General features: G+C 37.1%; 1 protein-coding gene across 1 annotated transcript in view; it reads left to right on the forward strand.

Moving 5' to 3' along the window:
* LOC107548771 (voltage-dependent N-type calcium channel subunit alpha-1B-like) overlaps positions 1 to 23,542 on the forward strand; it is a 118,735-nt gene that overhangs the window by 63,445 nt on the left and 31,748 nt on the right. Inside the window, exons 8-24 of the mRNA XM_016229577.1 lie at positions 4,936 to 5,051; positions 5,325 to 5,414; positions 7,079 to 7,168; positions 8,305 to 8,523; positions 9,872 to 9,984; positions 10,272 to 10,384; positions 10,807 to 10,938; positions 12,691 to 12,763; positions 12,868 to 12,985; positions 13,325 to 13,392; positions 13,550 to 13,656; positions 14,121 to 14,172; positions 17,264 to 17,952; positions 18,777 to 18,936; positions 19,173 to 19,279; positions 22,268 to 22,279; positions 23,129 to 23,149. Coding sequence (XP_016085063.1) covers positions 4,936 to 5,051; positions 5,325 to 5,414; positions 7,079 to 7,168; positions 8,305 to 8,523; positions 9,872 to 9,984; positions 10,272 to 10,384; positions 10,807 to 10,938; positions 12,691 to 12,763; positions 12,868 to 12,985; positions 13,325 to 13,392; positions 13,550 to 13,656; positions 14,121 to 14,172; positions 17,264 to 17,952; positions 18,777 to 18,936; positions 19,173 to 19,279; positions 22,268 to 22,279; positions 23,129 to 23,149 — 2,280 coding nt within the window. The remainder of the gene's footprint in view (positions 1 to 4,935; positions 5,052 to 5,324; positions 5,415 to 7,078; positions 7,169 to 8,304; positions 8,524 to 9,871; positions 9,985 to 10,271; positions 10,385 to 10,806; positions 10,939 to 12,690; positions 12,764 to 12,867; positions 12,986 to 13,324; positions 13,393 to 13,549; positions 13,657 to 14,120; positions 14,173 to 17,263; positions 17,953 to 18,776; positions 18,937 to 19,172; positions 19,280 to 22,267; positions 22,280 to 23,128; positions 23,150 to 23,542) is intronic.

Below are 23,542 nucleotides of genomic sequence, written 5' to 3' on the forward strand. Positions count from 1 at the left end.
CGTTTGAATCGTCAGTGGCAAATTCTTTAAATATGAAAACGTACTTACAGGCTGTGAGTCAGCATTATTTGTCAGAACACCGGCATTGTAGTCTACTCTACCAGGATCAGGAAACAGTCCTCCATAAAATGCGCTGCACACATCTGAATATTTGGATTGAACTGTTCTGGAACAGTGTTGTAAATACAACTTAACCACCGATTTCTAGTCATGTCCTCTTTTGGAAGGCCAAACAAAGTATTTTCGCTTTCGCAACGAAACACACTTCACAACATGGCGGCGGCGGTGGCAGCAACAATAAAGTTACGTCTTCTTTCTTTGCGTGAACATTTGGGCGGCGTTATGTAAATCTTCCCACATCGTAATGTAGACATGTGGGGGCGTGTTTAAACGAGGCGTTTTAGGAGGGCGTGGACCAGTCTTAACTTTTATAAAGAATATCTCTTTAGGTTTGAGACTTTAGTCTTTGCAACTTTAGGGATCTTATCTATTTACGAACAGCTTGTAACACTCCAAAGAGAAAGGAACACTTGAAATCACATCATATGACCCCTTAAATGAAATAATCACCTGTGTAATTTATTATATTAACAATAAACTTGTTTCACAAAGTTTGAGATCCAGACAGTTACAAGAACTTACTACTAGGGATTGCGTAGCTAAAGCTTCCTCTGCGTCTGGCAAATGGCTGCTTGGATTCAGCATCCAGGTCTGCAACTGCTACCTCCAGCATCCTCTCTATGAGCTCCTCCTCATGTTTTTTCCATGTCTCCTCCGTCAGTGTCTTTGACCTTGCATATTTTTGGGATGTTGAATCTCTCCTCTTCTTTTCTAGAGTGAAGTATTCCCCTCTGTTTCTTGCTACTGTGTCTTCAATCATCTCAAATAATTTAGTGGCTTGAGATTTATTACCCAAGTCATTCACTAGTACATGATATCTGTTTTCACACCTTTCTACCAGGCTCTGAAGGGCTTTTCCTTCATACACAATGTACTCCTCAATTGGTCTGTCCTTTAGCCAGTGCCCCTCAGTGAATAAAATTAGAGTATGTCTCCAGACTCGCGCTCCAAAAAGGCCCATGAGCTCCATCACTGTTTGTTGAGTTTTCTCTGTAAAAGCCTCATCTACAGGCAGCACTAGCAGGAATACATGTGGACCTGGTGAGCAAACTTTCACACTGTTTAAAATGTCTTTTCTTGCATTTCGAGTTGATGTTGACCAGCCTGGAGCGTCAACCACAGAGATTTGACATCCTCCAACTTTACTCTGTCGCATTACACATTGACTTATTCTCATGATTTTAAAGTCCTACATAGAAAAACAACATTACAATTAAAATTAGCTCTTATAATAGAACCAAAAAAATTATAAATAAAGATAACACTTTATCATTGAACGAAGTACCTTTCCCAGCCTATTCTCAAAAAATTGTCCTTGCAGAATGATATTTCCTGATGTACCTTTCCCAACTCCTTCAACTCCAAGAAGCACAATCCTCAGTTCTGAAAGATGTTTTTTCCTTTCTAGTGTTTAGAAAGAAGTGATTAGCATGAATATTATCCTCAGATAATTGTCATACTAAATAAACAATGTGTGTCTTTTATGCAATTTCATAGATGCAAGATGGAAAATAAAGTTGTGCACTTACCCTTAAGCAACTCCTGCAGGATAGCCCTTTCCCTTCTCACCTTTTTCATGGTTGTTCTAGTTGTTTTCAGCATCAGGTCAATTTCCAGACACGGATTGCTTTCCATCTCTGGTACATAGTGAGAGTTGTTGTTTTCCATCATCATTTCCTCAATTTTCTCCAAAAGTTCTGTGACTTGTGTGCGGTCAGTGTGATTCTTACAGTTAAAAACATGGTATCTGTTCTCACACTTTTCAATCAGAAGCTCAAGATGTTTGTCTTCTTTTTCAATACGTTCTTCAATAGTTGTGTCCCCAAGACAATCTCCCCACGTGAACAGCACAATTGTATGATTCCAGACCTTTTCCCCTAAAAGACTCATATGTTCCTCAACAGCTGTGTGTACTGTCCTGTCGTAAGATATGGCAATGGGAATAGTTAACAGGATGGCATTTGGACCAGGTGCACATAGATGCACACTGCGTCTGATCTCCAGTTTGTCCATCTCTGGTGTCTTTTCAACAGGATAGTTGTAGTACCAGCCTGGAGTGTCGACCACTGTCAGCAGTTTTTCATCCACTGCTGCATTTTTAACATTACAACACACTGTTGTCCTTGGTCCACCAACTTCAAAACTTTCTTTTCCAAGAATGAGGTTGCCTGCAGAGCTCCTTGAAGCCCATGATGCTCCAAGCATCACAATTTGTATTTGAGTTCGATCTTGTAGATCATCTACACAGGAGAAAGTACTGATTACATGGCAGTAAATGTGATTGAATCAACAGTGATTAGACTTTACATTATTCTGTAAAATAATTCATTTTAAGTCAATTTGCCATGTAGTAATATTTACTGACTGTTAAAATACAGTAAGGCATATGTAATAGCTTTTTACCTCTAATGCGTGCTTGGAATTCAGCTCTTCGTGTTTCCATAGCAAGAATTCTCTTGTTGGCGCTTTTAGTTGTTGTGTCCTCTCTCTCATCCAGTGCAAAGGCACTTTTGTCCATTGTTAAGTATTGACCATTGTTTTGAGCTATCATTTTCTCAATTTTTTCCAGCAGTGTGATCACTTGAGAGCTGTCTTTGCTGTTGTTAATATTAAGAGTGTGATATCTGTTCTGACACTTCTGTAGAAGCCACTGGAGGTCTGGCCATTTTCTAAGACTATTTTTTAAGGTGTTGTCATCATATGGAGCAATAGAGGTGAATAACACAATGATGTGACTCCAGACTGTCTCAGACAAAAACTCTAAGTGTTTCTCCAAAGCCATTCTTTTCATTTGTACAAATCTTATATCTTTGGGAATGACCAGAAGAAAGGCATGAGGTCCAGGTTGACACAGTGTTGTACTTCTCATGATCTCCAATCGGTCAAAGTTTGGAGTGTTTTCCACAGAATAATGCCACCACCAGCCTGGTGTGTCAACCACAGTCACATGTCTTCCATGTACTTCTCCCTCTGCTTTAAAAGACCGGGCGGTTCTTCTTCCAACTTCAAAAGCATTTCTGCCCAGAATGATGTTTCCTGTTGTACTTTTTCCACTTGCTTCTCTTCCAAATAACTCTCGACCCCCAATCAATATGATTCTAATCTCAGGTGACTTTTCAGCTAGAAAAGAAAAAAATATATAAAAAGAAAAAATTGTTTTAATCAACCAGACCATTATGATGAAGTTGCATCAAAAAATGATACAGACAGAAAAGCTATTCAAAAACTTACTGTGATGAGATGTAGGGGAAATTTCCAGAAGCTCTGTGTTTTGCTCTGTCCGTTGCTCTGACATCTTCCCTTTTTTTGTTTGAGACTTTTTATGCAGGGTTTGTTAATTTCTTTTGAACCGTAACATGCCCCGTGTCTTGTTTTGCCTTTTTGCAACTTTTCTGATGCAACAGCTTCAACGAATTCCTTGTTTTTGTTCAATATTATATTTTTACAAGCTCATGAGTATGTTTGTGTTCTTCAAACATTTAATTCACTTTCCTGAGAAAAAAACATGAATCCTGGAAAAGTCCTTAACAGAACTTCACAGAACATTAAATATAATTTTTTAAATCAAATTATACTGTAAGCAATAGCATATACTATTGGTTTCATATAAGCTGTGAGTCACACCACACGCACAGACACGTGTGGTTTACAATTTGCTGTAAAGGTATCACTTTCTCTTCCATGTCAGGGATTTGCGATGTGATTTGTTGCTAATTCATATTCTAATATCTGTATCCATGTGAAGTCGGTAATTGCAAAGCAGCATGCATTGGAATTGAAAGAATTACATATGTCTTAAAAAAAACATCAAATGTTACTTGAATACTTATTTGGTGCCATTTATTCAAATGTCAGCTATAAAGGACTTGTCTTAAAGCATTATTTAACACAACATAAGCTAATCATCTTTACACTAATTGAGACTCTCATTCCATTTCTTGTACTTGCATGCAAATAATTAAGTGAACGAACAACACCTACATTGATTTAACTGTAAATGTATAAGCATACATGCATGCAAATAATTACAACTTCACTTACCTTTTCTCCACTCCGATATGGGGTTATTTACCAAGTCTGTGTGCAACACATTTGAATCTGCCTGCCAGCATAGCTGATGAAACAGGTTTTTAAAAGGAAATGGCATTAATATAATTCTTTCAAAAAACAGACCACACCTCTATGCGCTCACCTCACAATGATTTTTTCATGCCTAGTATTGTTTCCTTGTTTTCCAACCGTTCTTATCAGCATAATCCTTTTACACTAGTTTAGGTTTCAGACATGGATTTCAGTTTAGTTTGAATCCTTTTGGAAGTTATTGTGCCTCATACTATAGGTGTTAGTGCTCAGAACAGCTTTTGGTCCAGCAGTGTTTATGTCTTACTTCCTCCTTCGCAGAGCACTTAACAAAGAGAGAGGTGTGGAATGTCTGCACCAGTGCAAGACAGGGAAAGTGAATACTTTGCAGATGTAATAATATTTTACAATATCATGGTTTGTACTGTATGTCTGATCAAACAAAAGCAGCCTTGGTGAGCATAAGCAACTTTTTTCAAAAACATGAAACTCAATTGTTCCACACTTTTGTCTATAACATCAAACTAGTTTTATGTTTGCTCAGATATTTTTTTCATTACTTTTTAATATCAATAAATGACTAGCAAATATGAAAACTGAAGTTTAACATTATTATTATATGATTAGAAAAATGTATAGAATAATTTCAACAACTGGAACACTAATAATTTTGATACAAGTAGTGTAGTGCACATAATTCAAAAAGTGTTGGTGTATATGTGTATTTGGTCTTAGGGAGTTTGCCAAAGAAAGAGAGCGAGTGGAGAAGAGGCAGGAGTTCTTGAAGCTCCGCAGACAGCAGCAGATTGAGAGAGAGCTCACCGGATACCTGGAGTGGATATGCAAAGCAGGTATTATGTCTACTTTTACTAGAATTTACTTAATAACACACAAGCGCTTCAAACAATTCTCAGAAATGTATCTAAAGTCTTTTTAGGGAGTGGTGACAGTATGCGGTTACATTATATTTTTTGTGCCAAAAAAGTAGAACTTTGCCAAAAGTGTCTAATTTTATACTTTTTTGCCATTTAGTTGGATTTAAACATGTGGCTTTGTAGTAGCTTTGTGATTTGTAATGGTTTCAGTCTTTGATATTGGTACTCTGTGATATTTGTTCATTGCAGAGGAGGTGTTGCTGGCAGAGGAAGATCAGAATGCTGAGGAGAAATCCTCCCTGGATGGTGCGTGGTACAGGTGGAAACCGAACAACCCAGGTGAAAAGAGGCCGAGGGTCCATGAGTCTGGTTTACCATAGTATCATATGATAAACCAGGCCAGTGGAAAGTAGCTCTTGTTATATGAGCCCTCATATGTGATCTTGATTTTGCACAATGTGGCAAAATGCGGCTTTTGGCGTGGTGTTTAGAATTTGATCTTTTCACCTGGGCACAGTTGCTAGATGATAATTGAACCCATATTGTACAAAGGCTGGTTAAAGTATTTTTTAAGTTACAAGAAATAAATGGGCAAGTCAGTGTTATCTTTATATGCTAATGTACTCCTGAAAACAGATTAAATTAATTTAACAAAGCTGATAGCGAGTGGCAAATTATGGATTGTGGCTTTGGAATAAACTAAGGACATCCGGATAAAAGAGCCCTTCAATATGTCATACCTCAACTTCCAGTTTCATCATGAATTATGCGAAGACAAAAAAAAGAAAATATTTGTTCTGTTTTTTTCCCCTAATGCCATATTGTCCATCTTGCCTATACTGTCACTGTGAGCTATTGCACTTTCTCACAGACTCTCTGTTTTATGAAGGCCCATAATCTCTGTCGATTTGGGCTGTTTTGTAAACCAGAAGTAATTGCAGAGATTAAGACGACTTGGATTAGTTACACACACATGCATGTCACACAGTGTTGGGCACTAACTAGCTAAGTAGCAATAATACTAACTTAACTATATTTTCTGCAGCATAACATTTGTTCAACTATTTTCAAAATGCAGGTAGGGCCATTTTCTCAGTACCAGCTGCAATTTTGGTGTATTTTAGTTTTATTAGTTGTATTATTAATATAAATTTACTTGTTTAACTATAATGTTGTAATCATAAATGTAATTGTTTATACAAGACTTCAATGCAATTAGTTTAATATTTTTGTAAAATACATACTATTTAATCATCATTTCATCATTTGTGCATTTAGCAGACGCTTTTATCCAAAGCGACTTACAGTGCATTCAGGCTATACATTTTTTACCAGTATGTATCATGTATAAATTCAGTACTTTGTTATTTTGTGACCTGCTAAACTGCTGTTATTGATGAGTTGACATTGTCATATATTTTTGTCCAGCTGCTCATCTTCAACAGAATGTCATAACATATGTTTTCTGTACCTTTACTATCAGGAAGAGGGCAGGTCATTAAACCCGCGGTTACCAAATCTACAACAATGTAATTAGTGGCGTCGAGTGGACCTATGCATTTAGTGAAGATGGAATATGTAGAGAGAGAAAGTGAAAGTGTGAGAGGGGCAGGAATGCAGGTTCATGTTTGTACATGATTGAGTCAAGATCAAGATCAGGCCTGTAATGTCACACATTCCTCACTGCTGCCAGACACTCATGTGAAGCTTAAGTAGCAAGTAGAGCTATCAATTAAAAATAAAGATAATTAAAAGACATTACATTATTACGATTTTGTTTGTCACTTTTATTGTATTCCAATACTTGCATTAACAAGTATTAATTGTCAACCAGTTGTTTCTCATTAGATGAGAACTCTCACAAGCTAGTAGAAATGGGTTCTGGTTTTATTGACATAAAAACATTTGCCTAGAATGTGATCTGATGATGAATTGAAATGTTTCATAGTTTCTCATAATATTTGTGTGTATGTGTTTGTGTATTTATGCATTTTTATGTTCAGTCCTGAAAAGAGCGAAGAGCAGAAAGGGTAGAAATGACCTCATCAGTGCTGAAGAGGGAGAGGAACATTTCACAGACATCTCCTCTGTTGGTAAGCCATGACCTTTGACCTTTGACCTTCAGAAACTCTAGGTCACTTTACTGTGATGCATAAAACGTCAACACTTTTCCAAAAGCTACTTAGCCAAAAGCTACTTTTCACTTTTTAAAATAATGTAATGTATTAGTACTAGCAATGTATCCTTAAAATCATTCAAGCTTGATTAGATGTTTCCTCCTATTTGAAATTTAAGAGGCTGATAGAATGCTTTATAATCTTAAACTCATGTTTCTTAGCTTTAAACCATGATTAATAACTAATACAGTTTACATTCTTGTCTGTATTTATGTCTTATATCCTAAATGATGAAGTTACAGTAGAAGCTCTATGATCAGAGTAGGGGTGTCCCAGACTTTTCATAGTCGAATCGGAATTTCTTTATTAATAATAATTCTAATTCGTTATTAATGTTCTGCATTTCTGTTTTGAGCTGCGCGAGCTGAAGATGACTAGTAGAATGAAGCAGCAGGTTTTTAATCAATGGGATTTATCTCATCACTTATCTCATATAGAATACGCTTCGTTATTTATACAACATAACGTTAATATTACGACTTATAAGCTATCTGCACAGAATGCCCCGAATGCACATGAATGTGTCTGTGCGGCTCTGAATTAACTCCTTTTGTGGACACGTTCTTCACGCAACAACGTGCAGAAACACAGCAACTAAACTCTAAAAATTCACAGCGTTTTATTATAATAGTGTTCTCATTATAATTGTTATGTATATGACAGTCCCAGTCATAGTTATTAATATTCTGCATTGTTGTTTGTCCTGCTCGCGCTGCGCGCTGAAGAGATAATTGCAGCGCAGCTCAACCAAATGCATCTTATACGAGATAAATAATATATACGCGATATATATAAACCGGCTGAAATGTTTTGAAATCACTTGCACCCTACCTGATCGAAAAAATCCAGTAGTTCTATGTGAAATCAGACATTTGAGCACCCCCATATAGCCAAAATGGCATGATCATAACACCCCACGAATATTCAACTGTGAGATTGGTAGTCGATTCAGGCTTCTCTTATAGAAGCATCGAATCTTCGACTATTCGGGGTCACCCCTAGATCAGAGTTTAAGCATCTTCCTTTTATGAATGTATTTTTTTAATCTCTAGCTCCACCTGGATCACCTTTCGCCCGAGCTAGCCTGAAAAGCAGTAAGAACGATAGCTCTTCATATTTCCGTCGAAAAGAAAAGAGGATACGCTTTTTCATTCGGCGGATGGTGAAGGCACAAAGTTTCTACTGGATCGTTCTGTGTTTGGTGGGATTGAACACAATGTGTGTGGCCATTGTCCATTACGACCAGCCTGAGTGGCTCACCAAGGCCCTGTGTAAGCAAAGCAAATTCAACATTTATTCATATACTGTGTCTGTCAAAACATTAGATTTTTTTTGGCTATTTATTTGATGTTTATTAATGTGTCTTTTTAAATTGTAGTAAAATTAAGATTTAATTAAATAGTTAAATTATACTAAAATAACTAAAAAATGTTTGTTTAAAAGATGGATCCTCTGACTGAACAACATCTATTTAGCAATTTAAGAGCAAATGAAATAAACAAACATTTAGATATAAATATGTTTCAATAAATATTACATTTAATTATTTTAAATGTAAAATAAATGTATTTAATAATTAGTTTAGTTTAGTTTATTTCATTTATTTAACAGGGACCATGCACAACACAAGTGTTGTGCCAGAGTTAGCTACGGAGTTAATATGCATCTGCAGTCCCTGGGCAGGATGTTGTTACAAAATTACAATACTCCATCACAAACAATACAATACATACAATATCACATCACACTCCATAGAATGAACAAATGGTAAGTGATCGCATATTTGATTTTCCTTAAGCCATACTTTAAGTGTGGTTTTAAAAATACTGAATGTTGCACACTCTCTATATGAACAGGTACTGAATTCCATCTTTCTGCTGCTCTAACCGAAAAAGCTGATTGTCCAAAGACAATTTTCTTAAATTTAGCCGAACAGTCGCCTCTAACTGATGACCTAGTCTCCCTAATATTTTCCTTACAGAAAGCCACACATTGTTTAAGAGGTGGTGGTGCAAGATCATGAATTAGTTTATACATCAAACACACATCTGCAAAGAATAAAATATTATCAAGCGCCAATAATTGATCATTTTTTAATAATAATGCAAAGATGATAACTCCTTGGCTTTTTAGCTAAAAATCTCACAACTTGTTTATAAATAGCATATAATGATGTTAACATGGTTATACTTGTTTGGGACCAACTTGTAGCACAATAAGAAAGATGTGGGGGAATCATTGTATGCATAAAATGTTTAGCAGCAGCCATAAGGTAATTGGTGCCTAATAAGATCATCAAGCTTGCTCTAGCACTTCTAGAAACCTTTTTGATATGTTTTTTTAAATTTAAATTAGAATCCATAATCTTACCCAAATATTTAAAATGCTCAACAATATTTATTCTCCTTTGACTAAAATATCCGGACAACGCTCATCAACTCTCTTAATTGAAAAGTACATTCCCACAGATTTCCTCACTCAATGAAAGTATATATTATTTATTTTATCTGTGTTGCCCAGCTCTACCTTGTAAGAGCGTTAGTTTTGAAGGTTTGTGTGGGAAAAGCTTGGGTTTTGACAGATAACCCAATCTCTCCTTTCATTTCTACGGGCTGTTAGACCTGGCAGAGTTTGTATTCCTGGGTCTGTTTCTGACAGAGATGACTCTGAAGATGTATGGCCTGGGGCCCAGAAACTACTTTCACTCCTCGTTCAACTGTTTTGACTTTGGGGTGAGTCACAGCACACATGATTCAGATGGGCCAGTCAGTCATTATCAGCCACTGTGATACTTATGTCTACACTGAATCACCACAAGGCTGTTCATGAGTTGTAGCTTACCAGCTTACTCACATTCACTCCAACTGTCATTTTCTTGGTAGATTTTATGTGTATTCTAGTTACCTTTTAAGAATTTATTTTTTTCTGGTTAATATTTTAATACATTTCGTTTAAATGAGACGCTACACAAAATAAACTCGTATAACTGAGAGGTTCTTGGTGATTCTTGATTTCTCAGGTAATTGTGGGAAGTATATTTGAAGTGGTGTGGGCAGCGATCCAGCCTGGTGCATCTTTTGGGATCAGTGTTTTGAGAGCCCTGCGCCTGCTCCGTATTTTTAAAGTAACCAAGTAAGTAAATGAATACACTGCTGATTTGTGAATGCTTTCAAACTTGGGTTGGGCCAAAACAATAACATATCTAAATATTGCAACTGATATTGCACTGATACTTCAGATCAGAAATTCCTGATACTTTAGACCCAAACCGCATGACCAAGATTTTTTACATAAAGTACTCCCTGAAACTAGCGTTTAATAAATTTTTACATGTTGTCCATCACAAATGTTTAAAACTAATGAGTACTATTTTAATATTATTGATATTATATTTTTTATTCATATATTCCTTATATTTTTAAATATAACTACATATATAATATACAAATATGTGTGTATATTTACATATACTTCAAAATTAATAAAAAATATATTTTTTATAAAAAGTTAATTCTATGTGTTAATTCTCTCTCTCTCTCTCTCTCTCTCTGTAGGTATTGGAACTCTTTGCGGAATCTTGTGGTTTCACTGTTGAACTCCATGAAGTCCATCATTAGCTTGCTCTTCCTCCTCTTCCTCTTCATCGTAGTGTTTGCCCTGCTAGGCATGCAACTCTTCGGGGGCCAGTGAGTGATTTCTGAAATGTTCCTCCATTGTTCTAGCCGTTTCTGTCCAATTCCTCCTCTGGAATAAAGAAATACATTTTATTTCTTCTGTTTAAATTTTTTTATTTTATATGCCCAATATTCTCCACCAAACAATGTGCAAATTAAAAGGTATAGACAACCTGGGCCATGCACTTTTTAAATAATTAATAGGCATACACTTTTAAAATGCTCATGGTTCACATAACTACAATCACTTAAAAGTGACTGTGCCAGGCAACAGCAGATTCTGTAAAGATGCTGGAATTGTAAATCTGCATGCATCCTTATGCCTTATGACCACAGCAGGCCTACCATGAAGCTCTGATAGAAGTTTCCATAACACCCCTGTGGCATCTGCTTCAGATCAGTTTTCTGGAGATGATCTAAAGTCTGACTGCATGTTTGATGTGTCTTCTGTTGGACTGAGATCAGCCTAGGCTCCATCTGCTGGGGTACTGCTGACTTATCCATGAACAAAACTGGTCACAACATGTGCTTAATTGTGCAGTCTCATTTATGTAATGGGGTTGTAAAATGTGTCCTACTGTCAAGTGCAGTTTTGGTGACACATTTTAATAGTCTTAAGTTTGAGTCGTTGTTGAGAAGAGAAGCTCTGGAGAGATTAGTATTTTCCTCATCTTTCCTGGACACTGGCTGCATCAAAAATCTGTCAATTCTTTTGAATAAGTAATTACTTCTCAGCCATTAAAAATTAATTTCTATATAGAATGAATGTGTGTAGTATGAATGTAATCCGGACGTACTACATTCGTCATTGTCAAATGACCTACCAGCATCAGTTGTGTCGCTTCACTGCTATTCACAAATCCTCTCCCGTGGCCTCATGGAATAGTAAATTGTCCATTGGATGCACATTTCAGATTCTTGCAGGAAGTAGTAAGTCATCCAGGTACTTTTTGCTTCCCATTTTATGAATACTGTGAATTCAAACTACTCTTTTCATATAGCCACTAAATTGACTATACTGTACACATAACCACTAAAAGTATCATTGTTATTATTATTATTTTTTAAAATGTTGTTATTATTTAGTCTGTTTCTGTTGCCACCTTACATCAATTAAATCAAAATTTCAGTACATCCATCCATCATCTTCTCCCTTCTTTTCTGCAATCCTTCTGCCCTCGTGCCAACTCTTGTGAGCAGAGAGAGTGATAAAGCATGCCAAAAGGGATTTAGATCTCTACGCTCTGAGAATTACTGAGCTGATTATGCAGTGTGTCTGCTTGCTTTAACGAAGGGCACCCCGCTGACAACAAGCGTGATAAATGAAAGCTTTAGTCGTCATCCTTCCTCTTTCTCTCCCTTTTTAGTGGCATTAGGCTACATGTAACCAATACAGTGTATCTAGCAGTCAGTTATAAACTGTATCTGTTAAATACAGGAGTATAGTAATAATGTTAATTTTAGCATTGCAGTATGAGTGTTCACCATCTTATAAACGTGAGTTCTGCACAATTCCGTTGCTTCTCATTTGAGTATGAATGTTACACTGTTCTTAACATTCAAGCCCACAAATGACTGATGATAAGTGCCGTGCTCAAGGGTACAAATTATGGTAAAACAGAATTTTGATCCTAGTAACTCAGTGTCTTTGTTTTGACAGCCCTGCGATTAAAGCAAAGCAGAACTGACATAAAAATCTTTAGTGTACCTCTGAAGCCTGTTTTACACCAAGTGCGCTGAAGCTCTCTCTCTCGTCCCAACCAGGTTTAATTTTGAAGATGAAACTCCCACTACAAACTTTGACAGCTTCCCTGCAGCCATAATGACAGTCTTCCAGGTATACTTTATTTTAATTATGCCTTATGAATGTTTAATGTGTTTTTTTCATGTATTAAACTGTAAGACTGTTTGGTGTTCTTGACCTGTTTATGCCTCTTGCAGATTTTGACAGGAGAAGACTGGAATGCAGTGATGTATCATGGGATAGAGTCCCAGGGTGGTGTCCGGGGTGGAATGTTCTCTTCGGTCTATTTCATTGTTCTTACACTGTTTGGAAACTGTATCCTGTCCTTCATTTGTTCACATTGTTGGGGCATCAGGGACAAGACGATTTAAAATGCACCTACATTAAAAAGTTCAACATATGGAAAATCAAACAGTGAATATTGTCAGAGGCTAAGAAAATTGTTAAAATAAATACTGTATATTTTAAGTCTATTTATTCAAGAAAAAAAAATGTTTTAGACATTTTAATGGAAGAAAGTAGATAAAAAAAATCAGTCCAATTTCTTGGAATTATTGATAAAATGTAAAAATGTACTCTGTTTTAATGCAAATTTAGTGTATATTCGATGAAATGCAATATGAAATGCAAACGATTCTCTAACCTGATAACTAGACACACTTCTCAATGTATTCTTGGCCATCGCTGTGGATAACCTTGCCAATGCACAGGAGCTGACAAAGGTAATCTGACCTTAATAAAGCTTCCTGTCGCCTGATTTATGATCATTTTATTTATTTTTTTATTTTTTGTTATCACGCTTACATTGTCACAAAGCACCATGAGAATGTAGGTTTCTTTTATCCTAATCTTTCATTTCTGCAATGCCCATGCTTTCAGGATGAAGAGCAACAAGAGGAGGCAGCGAAGAAGAGCATGGCTCTTCAGAAGGCCATGGAGGTGAAGGAGGTCAGCCCAATGTCTGCTGCCAACATCTCAATAGCAGCGTAAGAGTCTGCATTTTTCCCCTGTATTTTTTCTTATCCAGCCTTGCGCTATGAAACTTTTCCTCTAATGTGCACTGTAACTGTTATTTGTTACTTCTCTTTTACGTTTTTTGTGATTGCTTGATTGTTTGTCCAGTCAATGTCAGTGTGACCCTGACCTCCCTTTAAACCTACTCTGTGTGTAGTCTGTTCTTCATAAGTGTATTGCTTTAGGGTGATATGTTAAATCAAATCAGTGTTATTATAGTTTAATTGTCATCTGCAGAGATAGTTATTATGGTGCCATATGTGTTTTACATATGCAAATTTTGCCTGAAAGCTTCTGCAAGGTAAAACAACCCAAATTACTGACAGGTGGACAGACAGAGTGACATCACCCTGACTGCCATCTGCTCCCTCTGCACTTTTTTCATGTGTGTTTGTGTCTCATTTTTTTGTTTTTGTTTTTTGTTTCACATGTGCAGTTTTGTAAAGCAAAATCGAGATGCAATCTCTCGCAGGTCTTCAGTCTGCAGCGTTATTCAAATCCACCCTCTCCTCTCCTCTCCTCTCCTCTGCTCTGCTCTGCTCTGCTCTGCTCTGCTCTGCTCTCCTCTCCTCTCCTCTCCTCTCATCTCCTCTCCTCACTTCACCTCTCCCTGTTTCTATTCCTATTCCTTGTTCCTATATCTCTACCTATTCCAATCTCCTTAAAGCTTTAATCCTCTCATTGTTTTTCCTTCTCTGTATTTTTGGTTGTAGCTCATCTCATTGATTTTGGGGGATGATCATAGTATCAATTTTAGTAGTAAACAAATGCTTTCATACAGAATACGATTAATCAACATTGTCCATCCCAGCACCCTTTAAATTACAGCCATGCATGTCTACATGGCTGGTGTTAGTATGGTTAGTAGTTGATTTCCTTATTTTAGTGCTCTTTAAAGACAACTAAACTCCCGAAGTTAGAACTAGAAAAGGAACATTTGTCAAGGCAAACTTTGAATGTCGGCTTGACAGAATGTTGTGTGAAAAAAATGTTGTCTGTTCTGTTGTTTGAAAAAAAAAAGTGGACAAAAAAGATTTAGGGTTTATATACTTATACTGTAATATATACTGTATATACTGTAGTTAATATTTACTAGCATGTTTCTAGAAAGAAAGAGAAAGAAAGAAAGAAAGAGAATGAATGAATGAATATATGAATCTTTAACACCAGGTTAGGAAAGAAATTCGGAGACATTAATTAGAAAGCCCACAAATATTGTTAAACCATTAGATTGGTTTCATTATTTTACACTACGTGTGTGTTATTTCTTCTTTACATGGTCTCCCTTTCTCATTGATTTTGGGGGATGATCATAGTATCAATTTTAGTAGTAAACAAATGCTTTCATACAGAATACGATTAATCAACATTGTCCATCCCAGCACCCTTTAAATTACAGCCATGCATGTCTACATGGCTGGTGTTAGTATGGTTAGTAGTTGATTTCCTTATTTTAGTGCTCTTTAAAGACAACTAAACTCCCGAAGTTAGAACTAGAAAAGGAACATTTGTCAAGGCAAACTTTGAATGTCGGCTTGACAGAATGTTGTGTGAAAAAAATGTTGTCTGTTCTGTTGTTTGAAAAAAAAAAAGTGGACAAAAAAGATTTAGGGTTTATATACTTATACTGTAATATATACTGTATATACTGTAGTTAATATTTACTAGCATGTTTCTAGAAAGAAAGAGAAAGAAAGAAAGAGAATGAATGAATAAATGAATGAATGAATATATGAATCTTTAACACCAGGTTAGGAAAGAAATTCGGAGACATTAATTAGAAAGCCCACAAATATTGTTAAACCATTAGATTGGTTTCATTATTTTACACTACGTGTGGGTACTTAGAGCTTGTTATTTCTTCTTTACATGGTCTCCCTTTGACCTTAGATATATGTATTATATATGTGAAGGCACTGAGAGTCTCCAGCACTTTGATTACATCATTTTTATAGTGGTTAACTTTTCCAATATGAATGAAGGCCAAGCTAAACAGAGCAGTCTGGGTGTGCTGTCTGCAAGCTTCAGTGACTATTTGGATCAACGGCCTTTGCAATGTGTGGTTTTAGGCTTTGTTTGTGTGTGTGTGTGTGTGTGTGTGTGTGTGTGTGTGTGTGTGCATGCAAGAGATAGAATAGCACTTTTTTCAACAAGAAACAGCACAATCATTTGGTGCATGGAAAGTATATTAAAATCTACGGGTTCATGTTGTTTGTCTCTGTTACGTTTTCCTTTCTCTCTAGTTGTTCTTTCCTTCTCTCTTGACCTCTTTTTATATAATGTGCTTGTTTGTCTTTAACCTGTCTGTCGTTTTTGTGTTGTGCGACCCTGAATGTATCTCTAAGGAGTTATGTCTACACTCCATGTCGTCGCATTGTGAGGTATAGTGACACAACTCAGGATGCTATTGTTATTTTTGTTTGACTTTAGCTGTTTTTATCATTAGTACATGCTATTAGCACATCATTAGGACTTCTGAGTCCCTGTAGTTCCATGATGCTCTTTGTCCCCTCTGAACAACGGAACAGCATTTGGTGCTGGACGTAAGCAAAATGCATGAGTCACAGAGCATGACATACAGATTATACTGAAACTGTACTGTATGTAGAAAAACCTCTATGCCAACCACTGTTCCACTCGAATGCTTGAGAACGACCAGTAAGAATTTCTCCTTATGTGTTACACAGAAGAAATAAAGTCATACGGGTTTGAAACAGCATGAAGGCGAATAAACATGTGACAGCACTTTCATTTTTGGGTGAACTTTTCTTTTAAAGTGGCCATAACTTACAAAGTTTAGTTTAGTCATTTTTGTTTATCATTTTGTCCCTTTGAAGTCCAGAATAGCTGATTGTTTGTCTACTATACCTTTAAGAATTAAAGAATGACCTGTGACTTTAAGATGTACAACCTAGATTTGGATTATTGTTTTTTACCGTTTATTGTTTTACTTATTTACTATTACTATTATAGTATGTATTAATGTTTTAAATTAACATTTATTTTTGTACTGTTTAGTTTTCATGTTAAATTTAGTTTAAGTTTTAGTCATTTTGTTATGTGCTTTATCATTTATATTGGTTTTTATTTAAATATTTCTATAAAGCTTTATTTATTTTTATTTCCATTTTACTACTTTTTTAATACTGCCTTAGCAACAAGTTTTAGTCTAATGTGAAACTCTCATTATGTCATGAAGATTAAAGGGATAGTCCACCCAGAAATGAAAATTCTGTCATAATTTATTCATATGAATAATAAAAAAATATATTTTGAAGAATGTTGGTAACCAAACAGATTCAGTTCCCATTGACTTCCATTGTATGGACAAAAATACATTGGATGTCTATAAGAATTCATATGGTTACCAATGTTCTTCAGAACATCATATTTTTTACACAGAAAAAAGTAAGTCAAGTTTGGAACAGCATGAGGGTAAGTAAATCATGACAGAATTTTCATTTCTGTGGGTGTATTATCCCTTTAACCATGATCAGTGTGATTTCGAGTGGTCAACAGTGGTGGGCTCATGGATGTGGGTGTTATCGGAGTAAATACGTAGTGATGTGTGTAATTCAGGTGAATATTCTCCCGTCCCTCAGTAAAGAGCAGCAGAGGTCACTGCAGAAGTTGTCCATATGGGAGCAACGCACCACCCAGCTGCGTAGACACAACCTGCGCAACAGCAGCGAGGCCCTTTACAATGAACTAGAGCCTGAAGAGCGTCTACGCGTGTCTTCAGCGCTCCATCTGCGGCCCGACATGAAGACCCACCATGATCGTCCACTTGTAGTTGAACACAGAGACGGCACAGGGGACAATTCCAGGACTGACACAGATGGAGACACTCCAGACTGTCAGCTGTCCTCTAGCAACCCAAGGAAGCACCATCGATGTCGAGGAGAGAACGGAGATGCTGGAGAGGGGAGGCACCATAGAAACCACAGCCGAAACGGAGAGCATCAGGACACCCTGGAGCACAGCAGCAATCAGGATGGAGGACACAGGAACCACCACACGGCTGGTTCTCTTGAGGAGGGCATAGGGTTGGAGGAGAGAGAACACAGACACCACCATTCTCGCCGATCCAGGGAGGTCAACGGGAATGGCAACGGCACGATTGGTAATGGAGGCAGAGGCGAGGGTAGGATACGAGGTCACAGAGAGGGCGAAGGAGAGAATGGAGAAAGGAGGAGACTCTGGCCACTTGTTAAAGCCCAGTCCACACTGAATGGAGAAGAATGCAGGGAGAACGGTGGGAAACACAGGTACATTCTCAGACTGTATGGCGACCTCAGAAACTATTTGGACGCTTAAAGGGATAGTCCACCCAAAAATACAAATTCTGACATCATGTACTCACCCTCATGTCTTTTCAAGCTGTATGCATTACTTTTTTTCTGCAAGCAAAATAAATAAATAAATAAAAATTCTGACATCATGTACTCACCCTCATGTTTTTTAAACCTGTATGCATTTATTTTTTTCTGCAAAAAAATACAAATATATATATTTTTAATTCTGAAGACATGTACTCACCCTCATGTTTTTTCAACCTGTATGCATTTTTCTTTTTTCTGCAAGTCTCTGCTTGAAAAAAATCTCTGCTGCTTTTCTTTAAAATACATGACATTACTTTGATGTTTTGTTTTCATCATTTAATGTGAGACATTTTGAAGCCATGTACATGCTGAATAGACTGACATTAAATGCATGATCAGACATGGCATTTTTCCTAAAATTTCATTGTTGCTTTGATCTGCATGTACTTTGCAAAGCATTAGGCAGCACTTTGAGATATATTGAGTATGTATGTTGGATATATATATGTATATATATATATATATATGTATGTATGTATATATGTATATATATATATATATGTATATGTGTATATATATATATATATATATATATATATATATATATATATATATATATATATATATATATATATATATATATATATATATATATATATATATATATATATATATATATATATATATATATATATATATATATATATATATATATATATATATATATATATATATATATATATATATATATATGTATATATATATTACAGGGGCAGACCAACAGGAACAGACAGCCTAGCCACCAGCCCTCTCCAGTCTCCTACTGAAGAGAAGCCAGAAGACAAAGATAATCTAAAAAACAGCACCAGAGTGGGCCCAACCGGAGTCAACATTCCTGTCACCATAACTGCCCCACTAGGAGAGACTACAGTCATTCCCAGTAAGTATTTTTTTTAATCTCCTGCTTGAATAATATGAGCACATTCTGCCCAAAATAACATATCAATTGTAATAGAAAGTTCAAAAGAACAGCACATTTTTTAAATAGAATATTTTGTAACATTACAAATGTCTTTACTGTCACTTTTGATCAATTTAACAGGTCCCTGCTGAATAGAATCAGTAAGTTTTTTTGTTCACCGCTTTTTTTGTCTTCTCCCTTCTAGATGATCGATCTTGGGCTGCTGTTGCATCCTGGGTCTTACTTCAGGGATCCGTGGAACATACTGGACTTCATTGTAGTCACCGGTGCTCTGGTGGCCTTCGCCTGCTCGTGAGTGGCTGTTTTTGTAATTCTGTCAGAGTGGAACAGACAGAGCGGTCAGAAGAGCAGGCTGTCAGTTCAAATCCAGCAAGAGAGCATTCAGTCGAAAATGACGGAAACAGGATGTGACTGTCTGCTGTTTAGTATCTGGTGTGAGATGGAGCTCTGTGATGAGGGGAAGTGTGGCATCTGTGTATAGTTCGGTCTTTGGAACTGATCGGTTTAACGTGCGTCTGCTTTTTTTTTTTAGCTCATAATAGGATTGTGCATAGCACGCATAGGATTGTGCATAGCACGGGTGCTAATGATTCGGGTTTAGTATTTCCCACAGGAGCTGAGCCAGACAGTCACGTTTCCCAGCTGTTTGCTTTTAATTCTTATTGTTCGTGACCCATCCCTGATAATTAGCAATGATTTCCTAAATGTGCTGTTACTCTTCTAGTTGAATCAATTTATAATTTTAAAAACAGAAATGAAACAGCAATAAAATCCACTGACGTAAAAATAAAATAAACTCACATTAAAGGAATTGTTCACTTAAAGATGAAAATTTACTGAAACTTTACTCACCCTCAAGCCCTCAAGATGTAGATGAGTTTGTTTCTTCATCAGAACAGATTTGGGGAAATTTAGCATTGCATCACTTGCCTCACCAATGGATCCTCTGCAGTGAATGGGTGCCGGCATGAGTCAATGAGTCCAAATAGCTGATAAAAACATCACAATAATCCACAAGTAATCCACACGACATCAATTAATGAAAAATTGCATGTTTGTAATAAATCAATCATTAAGACTTGTTTAACTTGAAACCATTGTTTACAGCTAAAAAATCAAGTCCACTGTCCATAATGTTGCTTTCTCCAGTGGAAAAAGTCATTTTGTCTGAATCAGGAGAGAAATATGCACAGACTAAGCTCTGTTTACAAATGTAAATAACAGTTCAAAACAGATCTAAACAAATATGTCTGTGGATTTTGATGTGAAAGGACAACAGGGGATGGAACTTTTCACTGGAGGAAGCATTATTATGGATTATGGACTGGTATTTTGGCCAGAAGCCAAATAATTTTGATATTTTTATAAGCTGTTTGGACTTTCATTCTGACGGCACATATTCACTGCAGAAGATCCATTGGCGAACAAGTGATGTGATGCTACATTTATCCAAATCTTTTCTGATGAAGAAACAAACTCTACATCTTGGATGGTCTGAGGGTGAGTACATTTATAGCAAAGTTAAATTTTTGTGTGAACTGTTCCTTTAAAGTAGATACCTGAGCCATATCGAGAGACCAGAATATTGTAGTGTCTTGGGTACTTGAGCCACTAATGGCGCTTTTCCACTGCGTGGTACGACTCGGCACGGCTCAGTACGGTATGGCACGGCACGGCACAGATCGGTTTGCGTTTCCACTGCAGTTCAGTACCGCTTTAGAGTGGGCGGGATAATTCACATGTCGTTATAGTTGCGCCGCGACTCCTGAAAAACCTTTTCATTCCGCGTCGCCCCATCAAGCTCTCGCTGGATCCGCTCCTCTGCTATCAACGAGAGGAACGTCTGTACTTCCTCAACAGACAATGAAACAGCCACTTTTTGGTTGTTAAAAAAGGTGCGCTTGTTCAAAACAGTTGCGTTCGATCCTTCGCTGGCTGTGCTGATTTAAATCTAGCGGTTCTGTTGTGTTTGTGTCGCAAGTTCAGTGATGCGGATAGTGACGATTCTCTCCAGCCAATACGTGATCAGCAGAGTTTACACGTCACGTTTTGGTAACGGTACAGTTCACTTGGAACCCCAACCGAGGTGGTACTAAAAAAAGTACCAGGTACTGTACCCAGTGGAAAACCCCCCAAAAGTGAACCGTACCGTGCCGTACCATGCAGTGGAAAAGCGCCATAAGTAAATTCCTTCATAGCAATGCCCTTGCAACCACCCACAACACTCTAGCAATGGCATAGCAACGTGCTAACAACCACTCAGAACACTTAGCAACCATAGAGCATCACCATGGCAACCACCATGACATCACAGTGGCTAGTTTTGGACGGGCAACATAATGTATTTTATGAAGCCCGGTGGATACAATTTCCTCTGCAAGGCAAACATAAATGCACAAGCTCAGTTTGACACCGCGTGTGTGATTTGTGTAATAAATGCAAGGTCTAGTTTGAGTGTGGCTGAATCCTCTTAGTTGTCACATGCAGATGCTCAGCTGTCTTTCTCCACCTCTGCAGTTGACAGAAGGACCCTGGGGTGCTTTCAAATAGCTGAAAAAGAGGTGATAGAAAACTGCTCGGCTTTTGAAACCAGCCTTCTGTGTGAGTTTGCAGTTGTATTATTGAGTAGTGCAGAAACTGTCCATGCATCATCTCCGGCTGGTACCTGTTCTTCTGATGGTGGCACTTCAGCATATCTAGGCATTTGTTCAGCTATGACTCTTTGTTTCTATATGTAACGGAGGCCAGCGAGTAGGTGCTGTGCAGGTAAAACCTCACTCCCCTGATCTCAAGAGATGCACTCAGTCTTTAGCCTCCTTGTTAGTGCATCCGCCTCCCATGCCGGAGACTCGGGTTTGAGACCCACTCGGAACAAGAACGAGATGTGGCGGTGAGGACCTGGGGGAGAGGGGTTACATATGTATATTGAACAAGTGTTTAAACCAAGATGCCTACAATGCCTACATAAAAGTGCCTGTAGTTGAAGAAAGGAGTACTTAGGGTGGTATCAGCTCTGGTTTCAGTGCATTGTTGTATATTGATTATAAATGTATCTCATACTGTGTTCTGCTTTTTCTGATTCTCTTGTGTTTGTTTCACTTTAACTGTTGTAATTTTCTTCTCTCTCTTGTGCTGTTCTTCAGTAGTTGATAGCAAGCTTTTGTCCTGTGGGCTTTAATGTTTCTCATTTAGTTTTTTCTTTCTCCATCTTTCTTTCTCTGTCTCTCTCTCACTTTCTTTATCTGCCCTGTCCTTCCCTCTCGCTTGCATTGCTTTCAGGAGCTTCATGGGGTACGCATTTGTTATTACCTGCTTCCTGTGTATCTGCCTGAGTATGTGTGTGTGTTTGTGTGGATAAGGAATCGCTAGACCAGTGCAACATATTCGCAAGATTTGTGAAACTGCACTTCTGTAGACCATGATTGGGCATGAATTCTTAAACTCAATACACTTCATCAACTAAATATACCTGAGGTACTTGCCAGTTGTTCATTATTTAATCTGTATCCATAAAGAAGCCCAACATAATACATATTTTAAATGTAATTGTTAGAAAGACAAAATGACACTTGCTGATGTAAGATAAAAGACATACCAACTGTCTACTAAGGAAAACATCAGTTATGACTTGTGCATCTTTTATTTTTAAATGTGTTCATTTTTATTTCATTTTTAAAATTCAGATATATTTTACTTGCTATACACAATCAGCATCTATCACCAGGACTTGCATGAACCTTCATGTATGTACTTTCTTATAGTGTGTGTGTGAGAGACATTTGCCAGTCTGTAACCTTTTCACTTTTGTGATTTTTATCACAGTTCCGTGTTGCGACGTCTCTATATTTACTGCTGAAAGTGATTTATCTTGCAGAGATGTTACAAACAAACAGTAACTAATTATACCTCACTGGATCATGTCTTTGATTATTATAATGGTTTATTGTGCACTGGAGTTGCTTTGATGCTTTTTAATCTTTCTTTGCTGTTCCAGTGTTTCCGCTCAATGACAGCTCTCTTCCGTTCTGATCTCATTTAATCTCATTTACTGCTTATTCTATGTCTGTGATGCAGCTTATTATGTGTGTGTTTCTATGTTTGTGCATATGTGCATGGTTTTTCATCGGTTTCCCTCGTCAGATCGCAGCAAAGCGTGACCAGGTGGGGACAGTCTATATGTATAAAAACATACACTTTATCCCCCAACCTCCCCACGGACCACTCCAAACTCACAACCCTTCAACTCTTCCTCAGCCTTTGTAGAAAAGGATGGACCTACTTTTAACCTTGACTTGACCTCTGACCTTTGAAAGGGCTTATAGAAACTACTACTCCTACTGTTTCCAGAGGACAGCCACCTCTGATGCTTAGCCAAACAAAAGCTCAATTACTGATAATTACTATTAAATTATAGTCAACAAAAAAATTTAAATAAAAAAGTCAGATCCTGCATATATCCTGCAAATTGCAGGAGTTCTGTAAACTCCTTGTTGAGATAATAAATACATTTTTGCATATTTTATATATATATATATATATATATATATATATATA

The sequence above is a fragment of the Sinocyclocheilus grahami genome, unplaced genomic scaffold, assembly GCF_001515645.1.
Source record: "Sinocyclocheilus grahami isolate Dianchi unplaced genomic scaffold, SAMN03320097.WGS_v1.1 scaffold355.1, whole genome shotgun sequence".
NCBI lineage: Eukaryota > Metazoa > Chordata > Actinopteri > Cypriniformes > Cyprinidae > Sinocyclocheilus > Sinocyclocheilus grahami.